The following is a 17,456-nucleotide window of genomic DNA, read 5'->3' on the forward strand; positions in this document are numbered from 1 at the left end:
GACACAGCTTAAAAATACAGGGTAGACCATTTAGGACAGGGATCAGGAGAAACCTCTTCACCCAGAGAGTGGTGGCTGTGTGGAATGCTCTGCCCCAGAGGGCAGTGGAGGCTCAATCTCTGGATTCATTTAAGAAAGTGTTGGATAGAGCTCTCAAAGATAGTGGAATCAAGGGTTATGGAGATAAGGCAGGAACAGGATACTGATTAGGAATGATCAGCCATGATTATATTGAATGGTGGTGCAGGCTCGAAGGGCAGAATGGCCTACTCCTGCACCTATTGTCTATTGACTTTTAAGATGGTGGGATCCTCATCAGGAAGCCAAGACAGCCCATTCACTGGCACTTCTGACTGAAGATGGATGCAAATATTCAATTTTGATTTTTACACCAATGTGCTGGGCTTCCATATTGAGAGTGTGGATATAGTTCTTGATCCCCCACCTCCTGTTAGTGGTTGAATTGCCCAGCACCATTCAAAATGTGGCAGGACTAGCAGAGCTTAAATCTGAGCCATATTACACCACCTTTTCAAGAGCAACATTGGATGGGCAATAAATGCTGACCCATCCAGTGAACTTCGACAAGGTTTTTGAAATGATTTTTAACAAATTAACAGAGTGTGTTCATCAAATTGTTGAGTGCAGGTATTCTAATTTAAATTATTAGAAATAAAGCACATTTAAGCACCTTGGCAAGTCTGTCTATATATTTATTTATGGAGAAAAATTAATTTTGTTTTCTTTTATCAGGTTGTATATAGATGGTCCATTTGGGAGTGCATCAGAGGAAGTCTTCAACTATGAGGTTAGCCTTTGTGTGGCCGGTGGTATTGGAGTGACCCCTTTTGCTTCAGTACTAAACACACTATTGTACGTGCATTTTCTTTTTGACAGTTTGTTCATGGTTAATATGTGTTTGTTCTTGCTGCCAAGGGAGTAAATTGGAATAATAGTGCACTATCACCCAAATTTATTTGAGAGAAAACGTACCTATTCAGCTCAATTCAATTTTGCAGGGGCAAAATATTCTCTAATTTATTTGAAGGATATATGGTATAATGATTTTCCTCCTTTATTCTCAATTATGGAAGTGTGCAAATACTTATACAAAACCTGGCGATGCATCAGTTTACAGACGAGTTCTTACAATTGATTTTAAAAATGTCCTTCCAATAGATTTAGGATGTCTGATGTAAAAATAGTTAAACCAGTTAATAGTATTCGCAATTCCATTGTGCAATAATTAACATTAAAGCAATTGCCTTATCCGTGGCTGGAGCAGGAAGTAGAAATATGCTCGTGAGTATTTTTCTAAGCTTTAAGCTGAGGTCTGATGCTGGAATGAGGGTAAAATCAATTTATTCCAATCATTTTTAGTGCCTGATTCAGCACTGTTTCATAATGAATCTAAGTGAAAATATTCCCTTCTAGAAAAACTGCTTTAATGGGTTTCAACCCCAAAAACCTATTTTTAGAACCCCTTTCAAACTAAACTCATCAAAGCAAGTCTTCCTTTTCAAAATAGATTCCTCTTTTGCAAGTTTCCATCGACTGGAAGGATGGTAACCAATGGTATAGATTTAAGATAATCCCCAAAAAGACCCAGGAGGCACGTGAATATAGATTTTTTTTTGTTGAAATGAATTTCTGTCACAGAATGTACTTGAAACAGCAGTGGAATCATATTGAATAGTGCCTTTTGAAAGAGAGCTGGAAAGAGCAGCAGTCGGGGTTTGGTTGGTTGACGTTGGAACATTAATTGATTTTTAAAATGCGATGTATTAAATTTAAAATTACTTGCTTGAGTGTGCTGTTGGATCACTAACCAAGCAACAGTTAAGTAGGTGCTGGTTTGAAGTGCTACTCTTTCATCACTGTTCTCCCATTAAGGAAATAACAAAAGCAGCATCATGATTATTTTGCACACCATCTAACATCAGGCTGAAGAGGTGTAAAAGTGGGCATCTATAAATGGGTCTTTCGTTCACCCCTTGTACCATGTGACCATTAGACCACAAGGGAAGAAAAATGTGTAAACTGATTATAAAGCACTGCAAACATCCATCAATAAATTAAAATATACAAGTTGCTTTCACATGAATGAACTGTTTAACATTCTATTGATGACATTTACATTTAGGATTAAAAATATGTCAATGAAGTAATCTGGGAGACTTTTGGTGAGAGTTAATACCCTAGAATGTTTGTTCCCTGCTAAACTGCAGATCAAAAAGGTGTAGATATGGGATTTCAGTGTCTTCCTTACTCTAAATAGCTCTCATTTATAGCTCCAAGTAGCTGGTTATGCACACCAGAAGACATAACTCCGGATCTGGCTCAACAGTGAAGTAATACTGAGTGAAGGGGCAGTCATCTTTGGCTAGTGTGAGGACATGGCTCCTAATATGCATTCAATCTGAGAATGATAGAAGTTGCAAAATATTCCAAAAATGTTTACTGGTCTTTACTGAGTGTTTCTCTTTCATTTGCTCTGGATGTGGCCAGAATTTGATTTTTCAAGTGTGACTTGCCAAAACCATTTTGGAGGACAGTTAAAAATCAGCCACATTAGTGTGAATCAGTAAGCCAGACATGACAGAAATAGCAGATTTACTTTCCTAAAGGATATTCGTGAACTATGTGGAATTTTATGACAATGGCTGAGCAGTTATCATTTGGCTAGCTTTTCCTTCCAGATACTTATTGAATTCAGATTTCACCATCTGCAAGATGGGATTCACACCCAGTTCCCAGAACATTATTATTAGTTGTAATAATAATAATATATTAAAAGCATAAAATGCTGGAGAAACTGAGCAGGTCTGTGGTAAGAGAAACCGATAGCACTTTGATTTTCAAATGACTCTTTAGGACTTCTGTTGACATGATCACGACACCACTACCTCCCCATAGCCAATGGCACAGTAATGTCACTTTCTAAGGCAAATTGACTAGTCACCCGAGGATCCCTCACAATTTAATTCTCATTTTCAGTCATGCAAAATGGTAGTAGAAGAGTAAGATTTTGTTGTCAGTAGTAACAGGGAAGAAAAAAATCCCTTGCTGAGCAAAGTAAACAACAAATTTATTAAAAGGTTGCTGCCCTGAAACCCATAGGGGAGGTCAGCCTCTGAGCCTGTTGTGTTCAATTTAAGAGGTAGCTTCTTGAGAATAAGAACATGGGATATAAGGACTTTATAGCAGGAGGAAAGCTTGATAATTGCTAAAGATAATGAAGACACTCTACTTACTAACTTAGATTTGCAGAGATCTTTATTTTAATCAACTTGTTCAAACACATTATGACATGTACGGGGTAGGTGGAGTATGAACCAGGATTTCCTAGCCCAGAAGAATGGGCAATACCACTGTGTCACAAGAGGCCTCATTGCATAGTAAGGTTTAAAATCTGGTCTGATCTTAAACGTTATTAAAAGATGAGATGAAGTCAAAGCTTTTCATCTTGCATTCATCAGGACTAGGATGTGAGAAACCAGACTTGGAAAATGAACAGAGTTGAAACTTTATTGCTGGAACAGCACAGCAGGTCAGGCAGCATCCAGGGAACAGGAGATTTGACGTTTCGGGCACAGGCCCTTCTTCAGGAAGGGCCTGTGCCCGAAACGTTGAATCTCCTGTTCCCTGGATGCTGCCTGACCTGCTGTGCTGTTCCAGCAATAAAGTTTCAACTTTGATCTCCAGCATCTGCAGACCTCACTTTCTCCTTGGAAAATGAACATTAATGAGAAGAGTGTGCTGGTTAATTGGAACATCATTGGCATGCAGTTGCACCAGGAACAGTCAAGTATCAGTCTTAGTTCTCAGACCAGGCTGGGAAATAGACAATAGGTGCAGGAATAGGCCATTCTGCCCTTCGAGCCTGCACCACCATTCATTATGATCATGGCTGATCATCCTCAATCAGTATCCTGTTCATGCCTTATCTCCATTACCCTTGATTCCACTATCCTTGAGAGCTCTATCCAACTCTTTCTTAAACAAATCCAGAGACTGGGCCTCCACTGCCTTCTGGGGCAGAGCATTCCACACACCCACCACTCTCTGGGTGAAGAAGTTTCTCCTCATCTCTGTCCTAAATGGCCTACCCCTTATTTTTAAGCTGTGTCCTCTGGTTCGGGACTCAACCATCAGCGGAAACATGTTTCTTGCCTCCAGAGTGTCCAATCCTTTAATAATCTTATACGTCTCAATCAAATCCCCTCTCAGCCTTCTAAACTCAAGGGTATACAAGCCCAGTCGCTCCAATCTTTCAATTATGGTTTGTTTAGGGTGTTGCAGCAGAGATTGGAACTATTTGTTTTCAATGAAAAAGGTAAATGTATATATGAATTCATAGATTTCCTACAGTGTGAAAAGTGGGCATTCAGCCCATCAAGTCTGCTCTGACCCTCTGAAAAATGTCCCACACTATTCCTGCGACCCAGCATTTACTATGGTGCATGCACCGAGCCTGCCCTTTCCAGGAAACTATGTGACACTTGCGCAAAGTGAATCCACCAAACCTGCATATCTTTGGACTCCGTGAGGAAACTGGATCTCCTGGTGGAAACCCATACAGACAGGAGGGGAACATGCAGACTCCAATCAGAAAGTCACCCAAGGCTAGAATTTAACCTAGGATCGCTGGCAAGGTCAGGCAGCAGTGTTAACAACTGTGTGCCACCCCATTCCTTTTGCCAACATAAAACAATGTCTTGTGTATTGACATACATTTGCATGTACTAGAAAGTATATCACATTGCTCTTTGACCACATTATGAAAATACCTGCCTTGCCCATTGAAGCTTGAGGCAGGACTTGCACCTGAGGTTTCTGGCTCAGAGGCGAGGATGCTACCCATCACACCACAATTCTATATTTTAACACTGTGGACTTCACCGTGGCTGTAACTGATTATTGCTGACTATTGGAAAATGGGACAGAAATTAGATTAGATTACTTACAGTGTGGAAACAGGCCCTTCGGCCCAACAAGGCCACACCGACCTGCCGAAGCGCAACCCACCCAGACCCATTCCCCTACATTTACCCCTTCACCTAACACTACGGGCAATTTAACTTGGCCAATTCACCTAACCTGCACATTTTTGGACGGTGGGAGGAAACCGGAGCACCCGGAGGAAACCCACGCAGACGCTGGGAGAACGTGCAAACTCCACATAGAGAGTCGTCTGAGGTGGGAATTGAACCCGGGTCTCAGGCGCTGTGAGGCACCAGTGCTAACCACTGTGCCACCGTGCCGCCCAAAATGTAACTCTACTCTTGAGCATTGTTGCATAAAATATAAAATTTAAAAAATGAAGTAGTCGTGATAAACTTAAATAAAACCTTAATACTTCAAGGACCTATTTTGTAGCAGCCAGTTTTTCATGTTTGTTTTGTGTTGTGTTGTGTTGCTTCCATGACAACAGTGGTGCATGCATCTGGTGTTTGTTCTGCTGGATGATATTTTAAAGAAATTATTGCTGTTCATGAGCAAGTAGCACCAACCAGAAGTGCACAGAGAAGGAAGACTGTGACTTCGGTTTGTGTTAGTCAATTACTGATTGACACCGAAGCTGTGATTTTGAGCTCAAAGCTTCAGTTAATGACATCTAATAAAAATAACAACAGGAGGGACACAAATGTTTGATGGGATCAAAAATTATTTTCAAGTTGGTTGTTGGTTTTTGTTTTCCTATTTGCTGTTACTGAGATTGTAACTCTGATTTCCAGAGTTTGTTAAAGTTGCAGAGGTCTTTGGAGAGTGGCACTTGATCCCAGGTATATGGGTGAGTTTGCATTCCCTGGTGTACAGTATCACAAGTGGAGAGTGTGTTGCTGGAAAAGCACAGCAGGTCAGGCGGCATCCGAGGAGCAGAAGAATCAACGTTTCGGGCATAAGCCCTTCATCATGAGTTTCTTCACAGGCAGGGAGCACACACATGTCATGTTGTTAATTTTAGTTTGTATCATGTATGAAACATGGAGCACAGCATTGATTGACTGCACATCTGACCAAGGAGTACAGGCTCAAGGGCTAAATTATCTACTCCTATTGCTATGATTCATCTATACTTGATGGCCAGGCAAATGCTGAACTTGTTTATCATTTAGCCCTTGAGCCTGTACTCCTTGGTCAGATGTGCAGTCAATCAATGTTGTGCTTCATGCTTCCTACATGGTCCAAATTAAATTAACAACATGACATTTGTGTGCTTGCTGCCTGTGAAGAAACGCATGAAGATTACTCATCCATTCAAAAGGTGCATCCAATTTCAGGAGTTGTCAATTTCGCAGTCAAGAATACTTTATGTAGTACTGCTATCAATGGTACTAATAGAATATTGAGATTTTAGAGAGAGATAGAGAAAGTGAAGATTTTACTAGGTTCCTACCTCAAGTAGAATTATAAAGGGATTATAGTTTCTTTTAACTAGGAAAATTACATAATAATAGCATTTAAAATTATGACAAGTTGTGTAAGAGTTGTCACCAGTGGGTGAGAGATCTAATTTCCTATCCCATAAGTAAAAAATGTATGAATAAAGGTCCAAAGAAACTATTTAACACGTGAGGCCATGAAGTTCACTCTGAATTATTTGAGGCAAGTAAGTAAGAAAGAAATTAAATGACATAATACTGAAGTAACTTTGTGTAAATGTGATTGGAACTGTTTGCTTGATTGAAACTTTAACATTGATGAGAATCCGAGAGTCAAAAAGCCCATTTCCAGGTTTTATCTACTTTTTTGCAAATTAGTGTCTATTAGCTCAAAATCTCTTGCTTTAAAGATAATAAATAAATAATTGCTCAGCCAATAATGATTCTCTTTACAAACGAGCATATTTAGAAAGCTCATGCTATTATACATGGAGCTAAAATAATAATTTTGGACATTTTGGTTTTAGTTCTCATCCAGTCAAACTGCTTTGGATTCTGAATTTCCCCAGTGAAATGGTTCTAATCATGTGATTATTCTTATTGGTGAGACATTTAAAAAATGCAAATAATTTAGTGGGGTTGAATATTAGTTAGTTAACGATTTGTTACTGTTTGTTAAAGTAGCAGTGCATGGTCACAATAATTTCAACCCTCAGTAAAGAGGTCCAGCACAATACAACAATCTATTGTATTCAAAGCACTATCTTTCAAGCAAAAAGCTTTAAAGCAGAATCTATACAGGATATATGTTATGAAATAATAAATACAATGAAATTATTTTAAAACTGTAATCTTGAAATCAGTTGAAATCAGTCAATCTGCAGTAATTATGGACAATGCTAAATCTGTTTCACAAAGTGTCTCTGACAGAAACCTGGGTATATATTGTCTGCATGTCCCTTAAACACAAAGTGATAGATGCATGGGAAGTATAAAGCAAATAGGGCATAACAGTAGTTTGAACTTGTTTAGGTAGCTTGAGTTCAAAAAGGAATTGCTAAAGTCCAAGTAATGAATTCACATGGAACACTGAAACTACTGATTACAGATTGAACAAAAGTAAAGCATGGAAAAGTATTTTTAAAAACAATTGTGTGATATTGTAATCTCTAACAGATATCACATACACTGAACCTGTAATAATTGAATATGTATAATTGATTCTAAATGTAACATGTGAAGAAAATTAAATTATGTTCCATGAAATTGAACTTTGATTGTTGAACTAATAAACTAGTTGCTACTTTATTTCTTGTAGCCAGCTCTTTTATCATGTTTGGAATAATCACTTTTTGCCTTCAGTTTCCGTAATGATCAACTCTTGGCGTCTCCATGCATTTACATGTGTTTCAGTCAATGTTCAGGTTTATTCACACATTAGCAGATCATACTTAATGGTCTGATGTTCAGATTTGGAATTCATCCATCAAAGACTTAACGGCACTAACAACGTAAACTTATGAGCCCATAAATAATATATAGTTTTAAGGTATTTGGCAAATAAGCCAAAAAATAACTTTATAAAGGAAAATTATAGATTGCTTTGGACAAAGTGCAGAGGACTGAGGATAACTGCATAGTTTTATCGAAGAGCTAGTGATAGAGTTAACGATCTCGTTCTGTGCCTTTAATATTTTGCAAAAGGTGCTATTTTACAAATAGCGTTGATTTGCTCAGGTTTTCAGTATTAGATTACCAGAATGTGATATTTTGCAGTTTAAGAAATCCTGATTTACAGTATAGTTGAAAGTGAAAACCTAATGCAGTTTTTAGAAATGTTGTTCCTTTATTCTTCCAGAAATGATTGGAAACAGTATAAGCTCAGACGACTTTACTTCATTTGGATTTGCAAGGAAATTCAATCTTTTTTCTGGTTTGCAGATCTGCTTTGCATTTTCCATGACAAGGTAAGACCAGATTGGGAACTTGAGCAACAATGTTCTAGTTTGTGTTATGTAGAGTAAAAGCTTCCATTATTCTGTTAACCTTGTCCAAGAAATGTGAGCTGGAATTGTTTTCAGAAATTTCATGTCATGCTGAATTAAAGACTTTACAACCAGTATTGCTCCAACTTCAGTAAATGGTATTTTAACAGATTTTTACCCTCCGAGTTTAAATGTTAAAGCAGTGTCAAATTGTAAATGTGAAAGTTTTCCTCCAGAATTGCAAAGTGTGCTAAAAGTTACCGTTGTTTTTATTGGATGTAAACCTAAGAAAATGGTTAACACACAAATGGAATAAAAACTAAGGGCTGGACCTGAGGTTAGTTGGCCAAGTCTGAGTTGCGTCAAAATTTTGGAAGGCTTTTCACCACTAGGCTTTAGGATTCCTTGGTCTATCTTACAAATCTTGCTAAATTAATTATCTACCCCTATAGTGACACTCATGTCTGATTTCTGCCCCAAAGTATCTCAGCATTCATGAAACAACTCATTACTCAGGGAATATCTGCCAAAACATTCCTTGTGCCATGCCATCATTGAAAGGCTGCTGTTATCCAGACTAGCATTGACAATCTGGCATTGCTCACCAACATCATGGCACAGCTGCCAAAAAGTCATGCTGTCTGCAACAAATTACCATAATGGCTGACAGATCCTTACACATACAACCTCTTCTCTCATCCTAGCCGAATAACCACACCACACACTTTACTTCTCCTCGGCCGCATTCCTCTGCACACCATCTAAGTCAGTGCTACCCTGTTCCAGTATCCCATGGATACCTGCATCTGAGCACTTTCCAGTAGGGAAATATCATATATAGAAAGCTGTCCAACAATTCCAAGCACACACATGAGCTTTTATTTACAGAAATATCAGTCCAGTTTAACTTTGGCCAATTGTAACACCAGTGTATTGGTACTAGGAGGTTCAATGATGGCAATGTCATTGAATATCAAGTGACTGTGATTTAGGTTCTTTGTTGCTGGAGATAGTCATTGCTTGGCACCTGTGTGGCATGAATGTTACTTGCCTGTCCAAGCATAAATATTGTCAAGGTTTTACTATGTTTGGCTGTAGAGTGCTGCAGTACCTGAGAAGTCACAAATGGGGCAGACCATTGTGCAAACATTTCTAGTTCCGGCCTTATGATGGACTAGCAGAAGTTGTTGGGCCGAGGATACCCTACCGTGATGTTCTGGGTTTGAGATGACTGACCCCAAATGAGTGCAACTACTATGCTTTGCCAGGTGTGACTCCAAACAGTGAGATTTTCTTTTCCTTGATTTCCATTGACCCTTGACCTGCCAGTGCTCATCACACTCTATCAAATATGGCCTTTGTCAAGGGCAGTCACTCTCTCCTCACTTCTAGAATTCCGCTCTTTTCTCCATGTTTGAACCAAGATGTAATGAGGTCAGGCGTTGAGTGGCAAGACCCACACTGAGCTTCAGTGAATAGGTTTTTGCTGAACAAGTGCTGCTTGCTGTCACTGTTGATGACCCCTTTCATCATTTAATTAATGATTGAGAGTAGACAAATATAGGGTCATTGATTGGTTTTGATTTGTCTTGTTTGTGTACAGCACAAACCTGGACAATTTTCTATATTGCTGTATAGATGCCAGTGTTGTAGCTGTACTTGAACAGCTTGGCGAGGGGCATGGCTAGTTTAGATTAGATTCCCTACAGTGTGGAAACAGGCCCTTTGGCCCAACCAGTCCACACCAACCCTCCGAAGAGTAACCCACCCAGACCCATTTCCCCTCTGACTAATGCACCTAACACTATGGGCAATTTAGCCTGGCCAATTCATCTCATTTGCACATCTTTGGACTGTGGGAGGAAACCGGAGCACCCAGAGGAAACCCACACAGACACTGGGAGAATGCGCAAACTCCACACAGACAGTCGCCTGAGGCTGGAATCGAACCTGAGACCCTGGTGCTGTGAGGCTAACCACTGAGCCACCGTGCTGCCCAAAAAAGCGGCTCAGGCTCCTCCTAAGGGTCGACAGTCCTTCGCTCTACTTGCTGAGCTATCAAAGGAGAGCCCTTCTGGAGAACAAATCTTCAATTCAATTGCCAGAAAATTGTAAGCACCCATACCCTCTGTAATACATAGGAGCAGAAGTAAGCCATTCAGCAAATTGAGTTTGCTCTGCAATCCAGTGAGATCATAACTGATCTGATAATCCTCAGTTCCACTTTCGCATTTTTCCCTATAACCCTTGATTCCCTTACTGATTAAAAGCCTGCCTTAAATATATTTGTCAACCCAGCTTTAACAACCCTGTGATAGAGAATTCCATAGATTCACTACCCTCTGAGAGAAGAAATTCCTCATCATCTTTGTTAAATTGTGAGACCCTTTGCTCATGCACTCTGCTCCTCGTCTCCCCCAGAAGGGGAAACAGCCTGGATGTAGGTTTGCTCGCTGAGCTGGGAGGTCCATTTCCAGATGTTTCGTCACACTACTCGGTAACATCTTCAGTTGGCCCAAGTGAAGCAGTGTACATGATTCCTGCTTTCTATTTATATGTTTGGGTTTCTTTGGGTTGGTGATGTTATTTCCTATGGTGATATCATTTCCTGTTCTTTTTCTGAGGGGGGGGAGTAGATGGGGTCTAACTCTGTGTTGGTTGATTAGAGTTATTGTTGGAATGCCATGCTTCTAGGAATTCTCATGCATGTCTCTGTTTGGCTTGTCCTAAGATGGATGTGTTGTCCAATCGAAGTCATGCCCTTCCTTAGCTGAATGTGTTAGGATATGAGTAAGAGAGGGTCATGTTGTTTTGTGGCTAGTTGGTGTCCTTTGGTGCTAGCCTCTCCCATGAAGCACAACTTCTTAGCATTTATCATGTCAAGTCCTTTAAGCATCCTCTCTGTTTTAATGATATTATTGCTCATTCTTCGAAGTATATAGTATCCCAAACTGTTTAGCCTTTGCTCATAAGACCATCCCTCCATGCCAGGGATTATAGAACATAGAACATTACAGGCCTTTCGGCTCTCCATGTCGCACCACCCTATGAAATCAATCAGAAGCACATCTAACCTACACTATTCCATTTTCATCCATATGTCTATCCAATGACCATTTAAATACCCTTAAAGTTGCTGAGTCTACTGCTGTTGCAGGCAGTGCGTTCCATGCCCCTACCACTCTGAGTAAAGAAACTACCTCTGACGTCTGTCCTATATCTATCACCCCTCAATTTAAAGCTATGCCCCCTTGTGCTAGCCATCACCTTCCAAGAAAAAAGGCACTCACTGTCCACCCTATATAATCCTCTGATTATTTCATATGTCTCAATTCAGTCACCTTTTTTTTTTCAGACAGCCATCCATCCATTTTCAAAATTCTCAATTCCCAAAATTTCAAAACAAAAGTGCATGGTCACGTTCAGTCGAGACACTTGAGTTCAGTAGATGATAACTGGAGTAGAAACAGCATGCAGGGGTTAGGGGAAGCAGAAGAATGGCACTACGTCACGATACTCCGTCGAAGAGCCAAGAACAGACAAAACGAGTCAAAAGGTTGTCTTCTGCACCTTCACAATCTGCTTCTACTCCTTGACCCCTCCTCACGCTCCCTGGCACCTTCCTCATGCTCCCTACATGTATTCTTCCAAACTCCTTGTGAACCTTCTCTGAAATACCTCCAAAGAAATTATATCTTAAATATGGGATCAAAACTGCAGGAAGCACTCCAGATATGGTCTCACTAGCACCTTGTATAGTTACAGTAAGATTTCTTCTACTCTAACCTCCTTGAAGAAAGAATCAACATCCCATTATCTTCTGAACCTGTGTGCTAGCTTTCTATGTTTCATACACAACCCTTTCATTCCCTACAGTATAGAAACAGGCCCTTCAGCCCAACAAGTCCACACGAACTCTCCAAAGAGTAACCATCTCAGACCCATTCCCCTACCCTATGTTTACCCTAATGCACTGTGGGCAATTTAGCATGGCTAATTCACCTGACCTGCAAATGTTTGGATTGTGGGAGGAAACTGAAGTACCCAGATGAAGCCCACGCAGACACTGGGAGAATGTGCAAACTCCGCACAGCCAGTCGCCCAAAGTGAGAATTGAACCCGGGTCCCTGGTGCTGAGAGGCAGCAGTGCTACCCATGTTGCATCTGTCTGCAGTTTTTGTCTATTTCAATAATATTCTGTTTTTTTGTTCTCTGTTCTAAAATAAACAACTTCACACTTTTAGAAAAGATTTATAAGGACGTTGCCTGGTTTAGAGGATTTGAGCTGTAGGGAGAGACTGAATAGGCTGGGGCTGTTTTCCTTGGATCGTTGGAGGCTGAGGAGTGACTTTACAGAGGTTTATAAAATCATGGGGGCTTGGATAGGGTAAATAGACAAGGTCTTTTCTCTGGGGTGGGGGAGACTAGACCTAGAGGGCATACGTTTAGGGTGAGAAAAGACAAATTTAAAAGGGATTTAGGGGCAACTTGTTCACACAGAGGTGTGTGTGTATATGGAATGAGCTGCCAGAGGAGGTGGTGGAGGCTGGGATAATTAAAACATTTAAAAGGCATCTGGAATGGCATATGACTAGGAAGGGTTGAGAGGGAAATGGGCCGAGTGGTGGCAAATGGGACTAGATTAATTTAGGATATCTGGTCAGCACGGAGGAGTTGGACCAAAGGGTCTGTTTCCATGCTGTATATCTCCAAAACTCTATTATACTCCATTTGCGGACTTACTTGATCAATCAATTTCACTGCAACCTGCCTTATCCTAATACTGTCTTCTATCAGTTAGTCAATCTTCTGATCATGCTGATATACTGCCTCAAACATGGGATCTTATAAAGTAGCCTAACACGTAGTATCTGACAAAAGCACTTCTGAAAATCCAAATATATTACATCCACTTTTTTTTAATCTAGTCTTGTTGTTACCTCCTCAAAGAATTCTACTAAATTTGTCTGGCATGAAGTCTCCTTCATGAAGCCATGCTGACTCTGCTTGATCATGTATTTCCAAACTCTCTGCTATTGCATCCTTTTATTATAGAGTCTAACATTTTTCCAAGGTACGAAATGAACAGGATTATATTTACCTTTTCTCGTCTCTATCCCCTTTTAAAAGTGTTGCGTTGGCAGCTTTCTCCAGAATTTAAAAAATCTTGGAAAATTACTATCAGTGCATCCACTATTTTTGTAGCTACTTCCTTAAATAGCATGAAAGCATTCCATCACATCCAGAAGACTAATTGGTCTTTCGCCCATAGCACATTTCTTTTAGCGATAGTTTTTTTTTTCTCATCCTTTATGCCCTTTAATTAATGAGTAATTTTGGAATGCTGTTGGTGTCTTCTAATCTGAAGACCAATGCATAGTATTTGTTCAACTTCTCTGCATTTCCTTGTTATTATTTCAACAGACTTGTTCGCTAAGCAGCCTATGTTCGCGTCATTGCCTCTCTCTAATATATTTAATAAAGCTCTTGTTGCCCACCTTGAGGTCAGATGAAAGTGGCTTGCAAAACTATTGGTACCAGTGCACGTGGGGGAAAGGTGATGATGCATCTCTAATAAGCAAGTAGACAGTGCAGATACCATGCAAGGTTAGTAAGTGGGGATTTGAGATGGGTGAGACTGAGTGAAGGAAGATGCTGCACATCTATAGTGAGGGTGGCAGCCCATGAGGATTGGTGGGAGCTGTGTGCAGTAACAGATTTTGAGTGCATGTGAAGCAGCAAAGTAATGGAGAATGAGGTGCTACTTACCCTGGTGTGGAGCAGAGAAAGTCTTTGACTTTGGTACACTACAAAGTGTTCCTCTAGACAGTGGAAACCTGACTGATCTGCGTGGAAACTTCAGACGAGGCTGGCAGGGTCTGGTGTCATGGCCTCCTTTGCTGGTCCTGGAGAAGGAGGATAGCTCTCCTAAGCATCACCTTGTCCATGTTCAGATTCCTGTCCACAAAGTGTGGTATATTGCCAACTTCCTTTATCAATTGCATCTGGGACACGTTACTCGAAACAGGGTAATTCTGGACTGCCAGGCTTTGCCTAGCACAACTCCTGTGTAAATATGTCATGAATGCCAGGAATCCCAGATTGTCCCAACAATCGCAAGTATCTCTGTCAACAGTGAGTGGGAGAATAGGACCAGGAAGTTGGCACATACGTAGTTAAGTGAGCTTGGGACAATAACAGGTGAAAACCTATTAGACCTGTAGAAGAGAGTGTCTCTGCAAAATGTGCCAAAACTAACACTATTGATATCCTGTATGCTTCAGTCCTAAATGTTTATACCTTACCTGAGGTTTAGTTGATTTTTTTTTTTAAACTTGAGATATGAAGATGAGGCATAAAGGGCCTGAATGTAATATGCAAAGTTCAAAAATTGAGAGAAGTCAATATAAATCAGCTGATAATGATGAATTTATCTCCACTTAGCTTTGTAAGTGAGGAAAAGGAATAGAACATTAGGATTTACAGTGATTCTTTTTAGGAATGAATCCAAACAAGCATAAGGCTTTAAAATGGATTAAACACAGAATGCTGGAGAAACTCAGCAGATTCTGACAGCAACTGTGAAGAGAGATAGAGTTAACATTTTGAGTCCAGTGTGAGTCTTTTTCAGAACCCTTCAGAAGTATTGTATTTTGCTTTCATTACTTAAAAATAGATTCTAATTTTAGGATACAGGGAGGAAGCAACAAAGTTGTAGGATGTGATATTTACAACTTACAGAAGTAACGAGAAACAAGTTGAGGCATGATAAAGCCAAAAGAAGTTATTGCAAGATGAAGGTGAAATTTAATGAATTTGACACTGTCAATTCAATTCCTTAGAATTATATTCAATCAGTCTCAAAGGATGTTGGACCCATTCTTCCTGCAATAAATCTTTCATGGTAGACATTTCCTTGCACAAATATTAAGTTTGCAGTTTAATGTTCTTATTGTGATTGTGTTTCCCTGTAGTGCTATAAGGGGATTTCTATTTTGTTATAATTTGGAGAGTTTCTTGCCCTTTTCTCTGTACTGTATTACTTACTTTTTTGAGTTAAAAATCACACAACACCAGGTTATCGTCCAACAGGTTTAATTGGAAGCACACTAGCTTTCGGAGCGACGCTCCTTCATCAGGTGATTGTGGAGGGCTCGATCGTAACACAGAATTTATAGCAAAAATTTGCAGTGTGACGTAACTGAAATTATACATTGAAACATTGATTGTCTGTTAAGCCTTTCATCTGTTAGAATACAGTGATAGTTTCACTTCTTTCATGTGTAAATCACAAAACCTTTTTTTAAAGTTGCATACTCGGGTTAGCTGTTAACAATGGTGATAGCTAGACAATATGTTGAAGGAGTTAGCCGCCTGTGTTCTCTGTCTATGACCTGATGTTTAGATTGATTCTAATCTAAAAAGTGAGATAACAGAGTTTTACATAAATTCATGCAGTTTTTGAGCTCAGAGTTCTACATGAATGTATGCAGTTTTTGAGCAAAGTGCAATGTAACTCTGCAAGTACAAATTCACCACACAAACTGTGTGTGTGCATGTGGGTCTTTGTCTGTATGTGTGTGTGTGTGTGTCTGTGGTGGGGGTTGAGAGTGTGAGAAGTGTGTGTAGTGCAATGGTGATCACCTGTAATGTGACATGAACCCAAGGTCCCGGTTGAGGCCCTCCCTATGGGTAGCAAACTTAGCTCTCAGCCTCTGCTTGGCCACTTTCCTCTGCTGCCTATCCCGAAGTCCACCTTGGAGGATGGTCACCCGAAAGTCCGAGGCTGAATGTTCTGAACCCCCTGAAGTGTTCCCCAACTGGGAGGGAACCCTCCTGTCTGTTGATTGTTGTGCGGTGCCCATTCATCCGTTGTCGTAGCCTTTGCTCGATTTCCCCAATATACCATGCCTCCGGGCATCCTTGCCTTCAACGTATAAGATAGACAACGTTGGGTGAGTCACATGAGTACCTGCCATGTACAAGGTGGGAGGTGTTCCCACGCGTAATAGTGGTATCTATGTCCACAATCTGACACATCTTGCAGCGTCCACCATGACAGGGTTGTATGGAGTTGTCCTGAGAGCCGGGCAGTTTGCTACGAACAAACTGCCCAGCTCTCAGGACAACTCCATACAGCTCTCCCACCCACAGCTTCCAACCTCATAGTCCGGGAACCCCGCACTGCCCGGTTCTACCTCCTTCCCAAGATCCACAAGCCTGACCACCCTGGCCGACCCATTGTCTCAGCATGCTCCTGCCCCACTGAACTCATCTCTACCTACCTCGACACTGTCCTATCCCAAGTCCAGGAACTCCCCACATACGTTCGAGACACCACCCACGCCCTCCACCTCCTCCAAGACTTCCGTCTCCCCGGCCCCCAACGCCTCATCTCCACCATGGATATCCAATCCCTCTACACCTCCATCCACCATGACCAGGGCCTCCAAGCCCTCCGTTTTTACCTCTCCAGACGTTCCCAACAGTACCCCTCCACCGACACTCTCATTCGTTTGGCCGAACTGGTCCTCACCCTTAACAACTCCTTCGAATCCTCCCACTTCCTCCAGACCAAAGGGGTAGCCATGGGCACACGTATGGGCCCCAGCTATGCCTGTATCTTTGTTGGCTATGTAGAGCAGTTGATCTTCCGTAATTACACCGGCACCACTCCCCACCTCTTCCTCCGCTACATTGATGACTGCATTGGCGCCACCTCGTGCTCCCGCGAGGAGGTTGAGCAATTCATCAACTTCACCAACACATTCCACCCTGACATTAAATTTACCTGGACCATCTCTGACACCTCCCTCCCCCTCCTGGACCTCCCCATCTCCATCAGTGATGACCGACTTGACACTGACATTTTCTACAAACCCACCGACTCCCACAGCTACCTGGATGACACCTCTTCCCACCCTACCTCTTGCAAAAATGCCATCCCGTATTCCCAATTCCTCCGCCTCCGCCGTATCTGCTCCCAGGAGAAGCGGTTCCACCATAGAACACACCAGATGGCCGCCTCCTTTAGAGAACGCAATTTCCCTTCCCACGTGGTTAAAGATGCCCTCCAACGCATCAC

At 41.1% G+C, this 17,456-nt stretch overlaps 1 protein-coding gene across 4 annotated transcripts in view; it reads left to right on the plus strand.

Moving 5' to 3' along the window:
* The window catches only part of LOC122550588 (NADPH oxidase 4), a 173,921-nt gene that overhangs the window by 135,696 nt on the left and 20,769 nt on the right, over positions 1-17,456 (plus strand). For 3 of the 4 annotated variants that reach the window (XM_043691547.1, XM_043691548.1, XM_043691549.1), the window contains 2 exons: positions 754-873; positions 8,245-8,353. In XM_043691547.1, the coding sequence (XP_043547482.1) occupies positions 754-873; positions 8,245-8,353 (229 nt within the window). Of the gene's footprint in view, positions 1-753; positions 874-1,528; positions 1,609-8,244; positions 8,354-17,456 lie in introns of those variants that run through there. The other variant, XM_043691551.1, reaches the window with a different exon arrangement.

This window comes from Chiloscyllium plagiosum, chromosome 6, assembly GCF_004010195.1.
Source record: "Chiloscyllium plagiosum isolate BGI_BamShark_2017 chromosome 6, ASM401019v2, whole genome shotgun sequence".
Lineage (NCBI taxonomy): Eukaryota > Metazoa > Chordata > Chondrichthyes > Orectolobiformes > Hemiscylliidae > Chiloscyllium > Chiloscyllium plagiosum.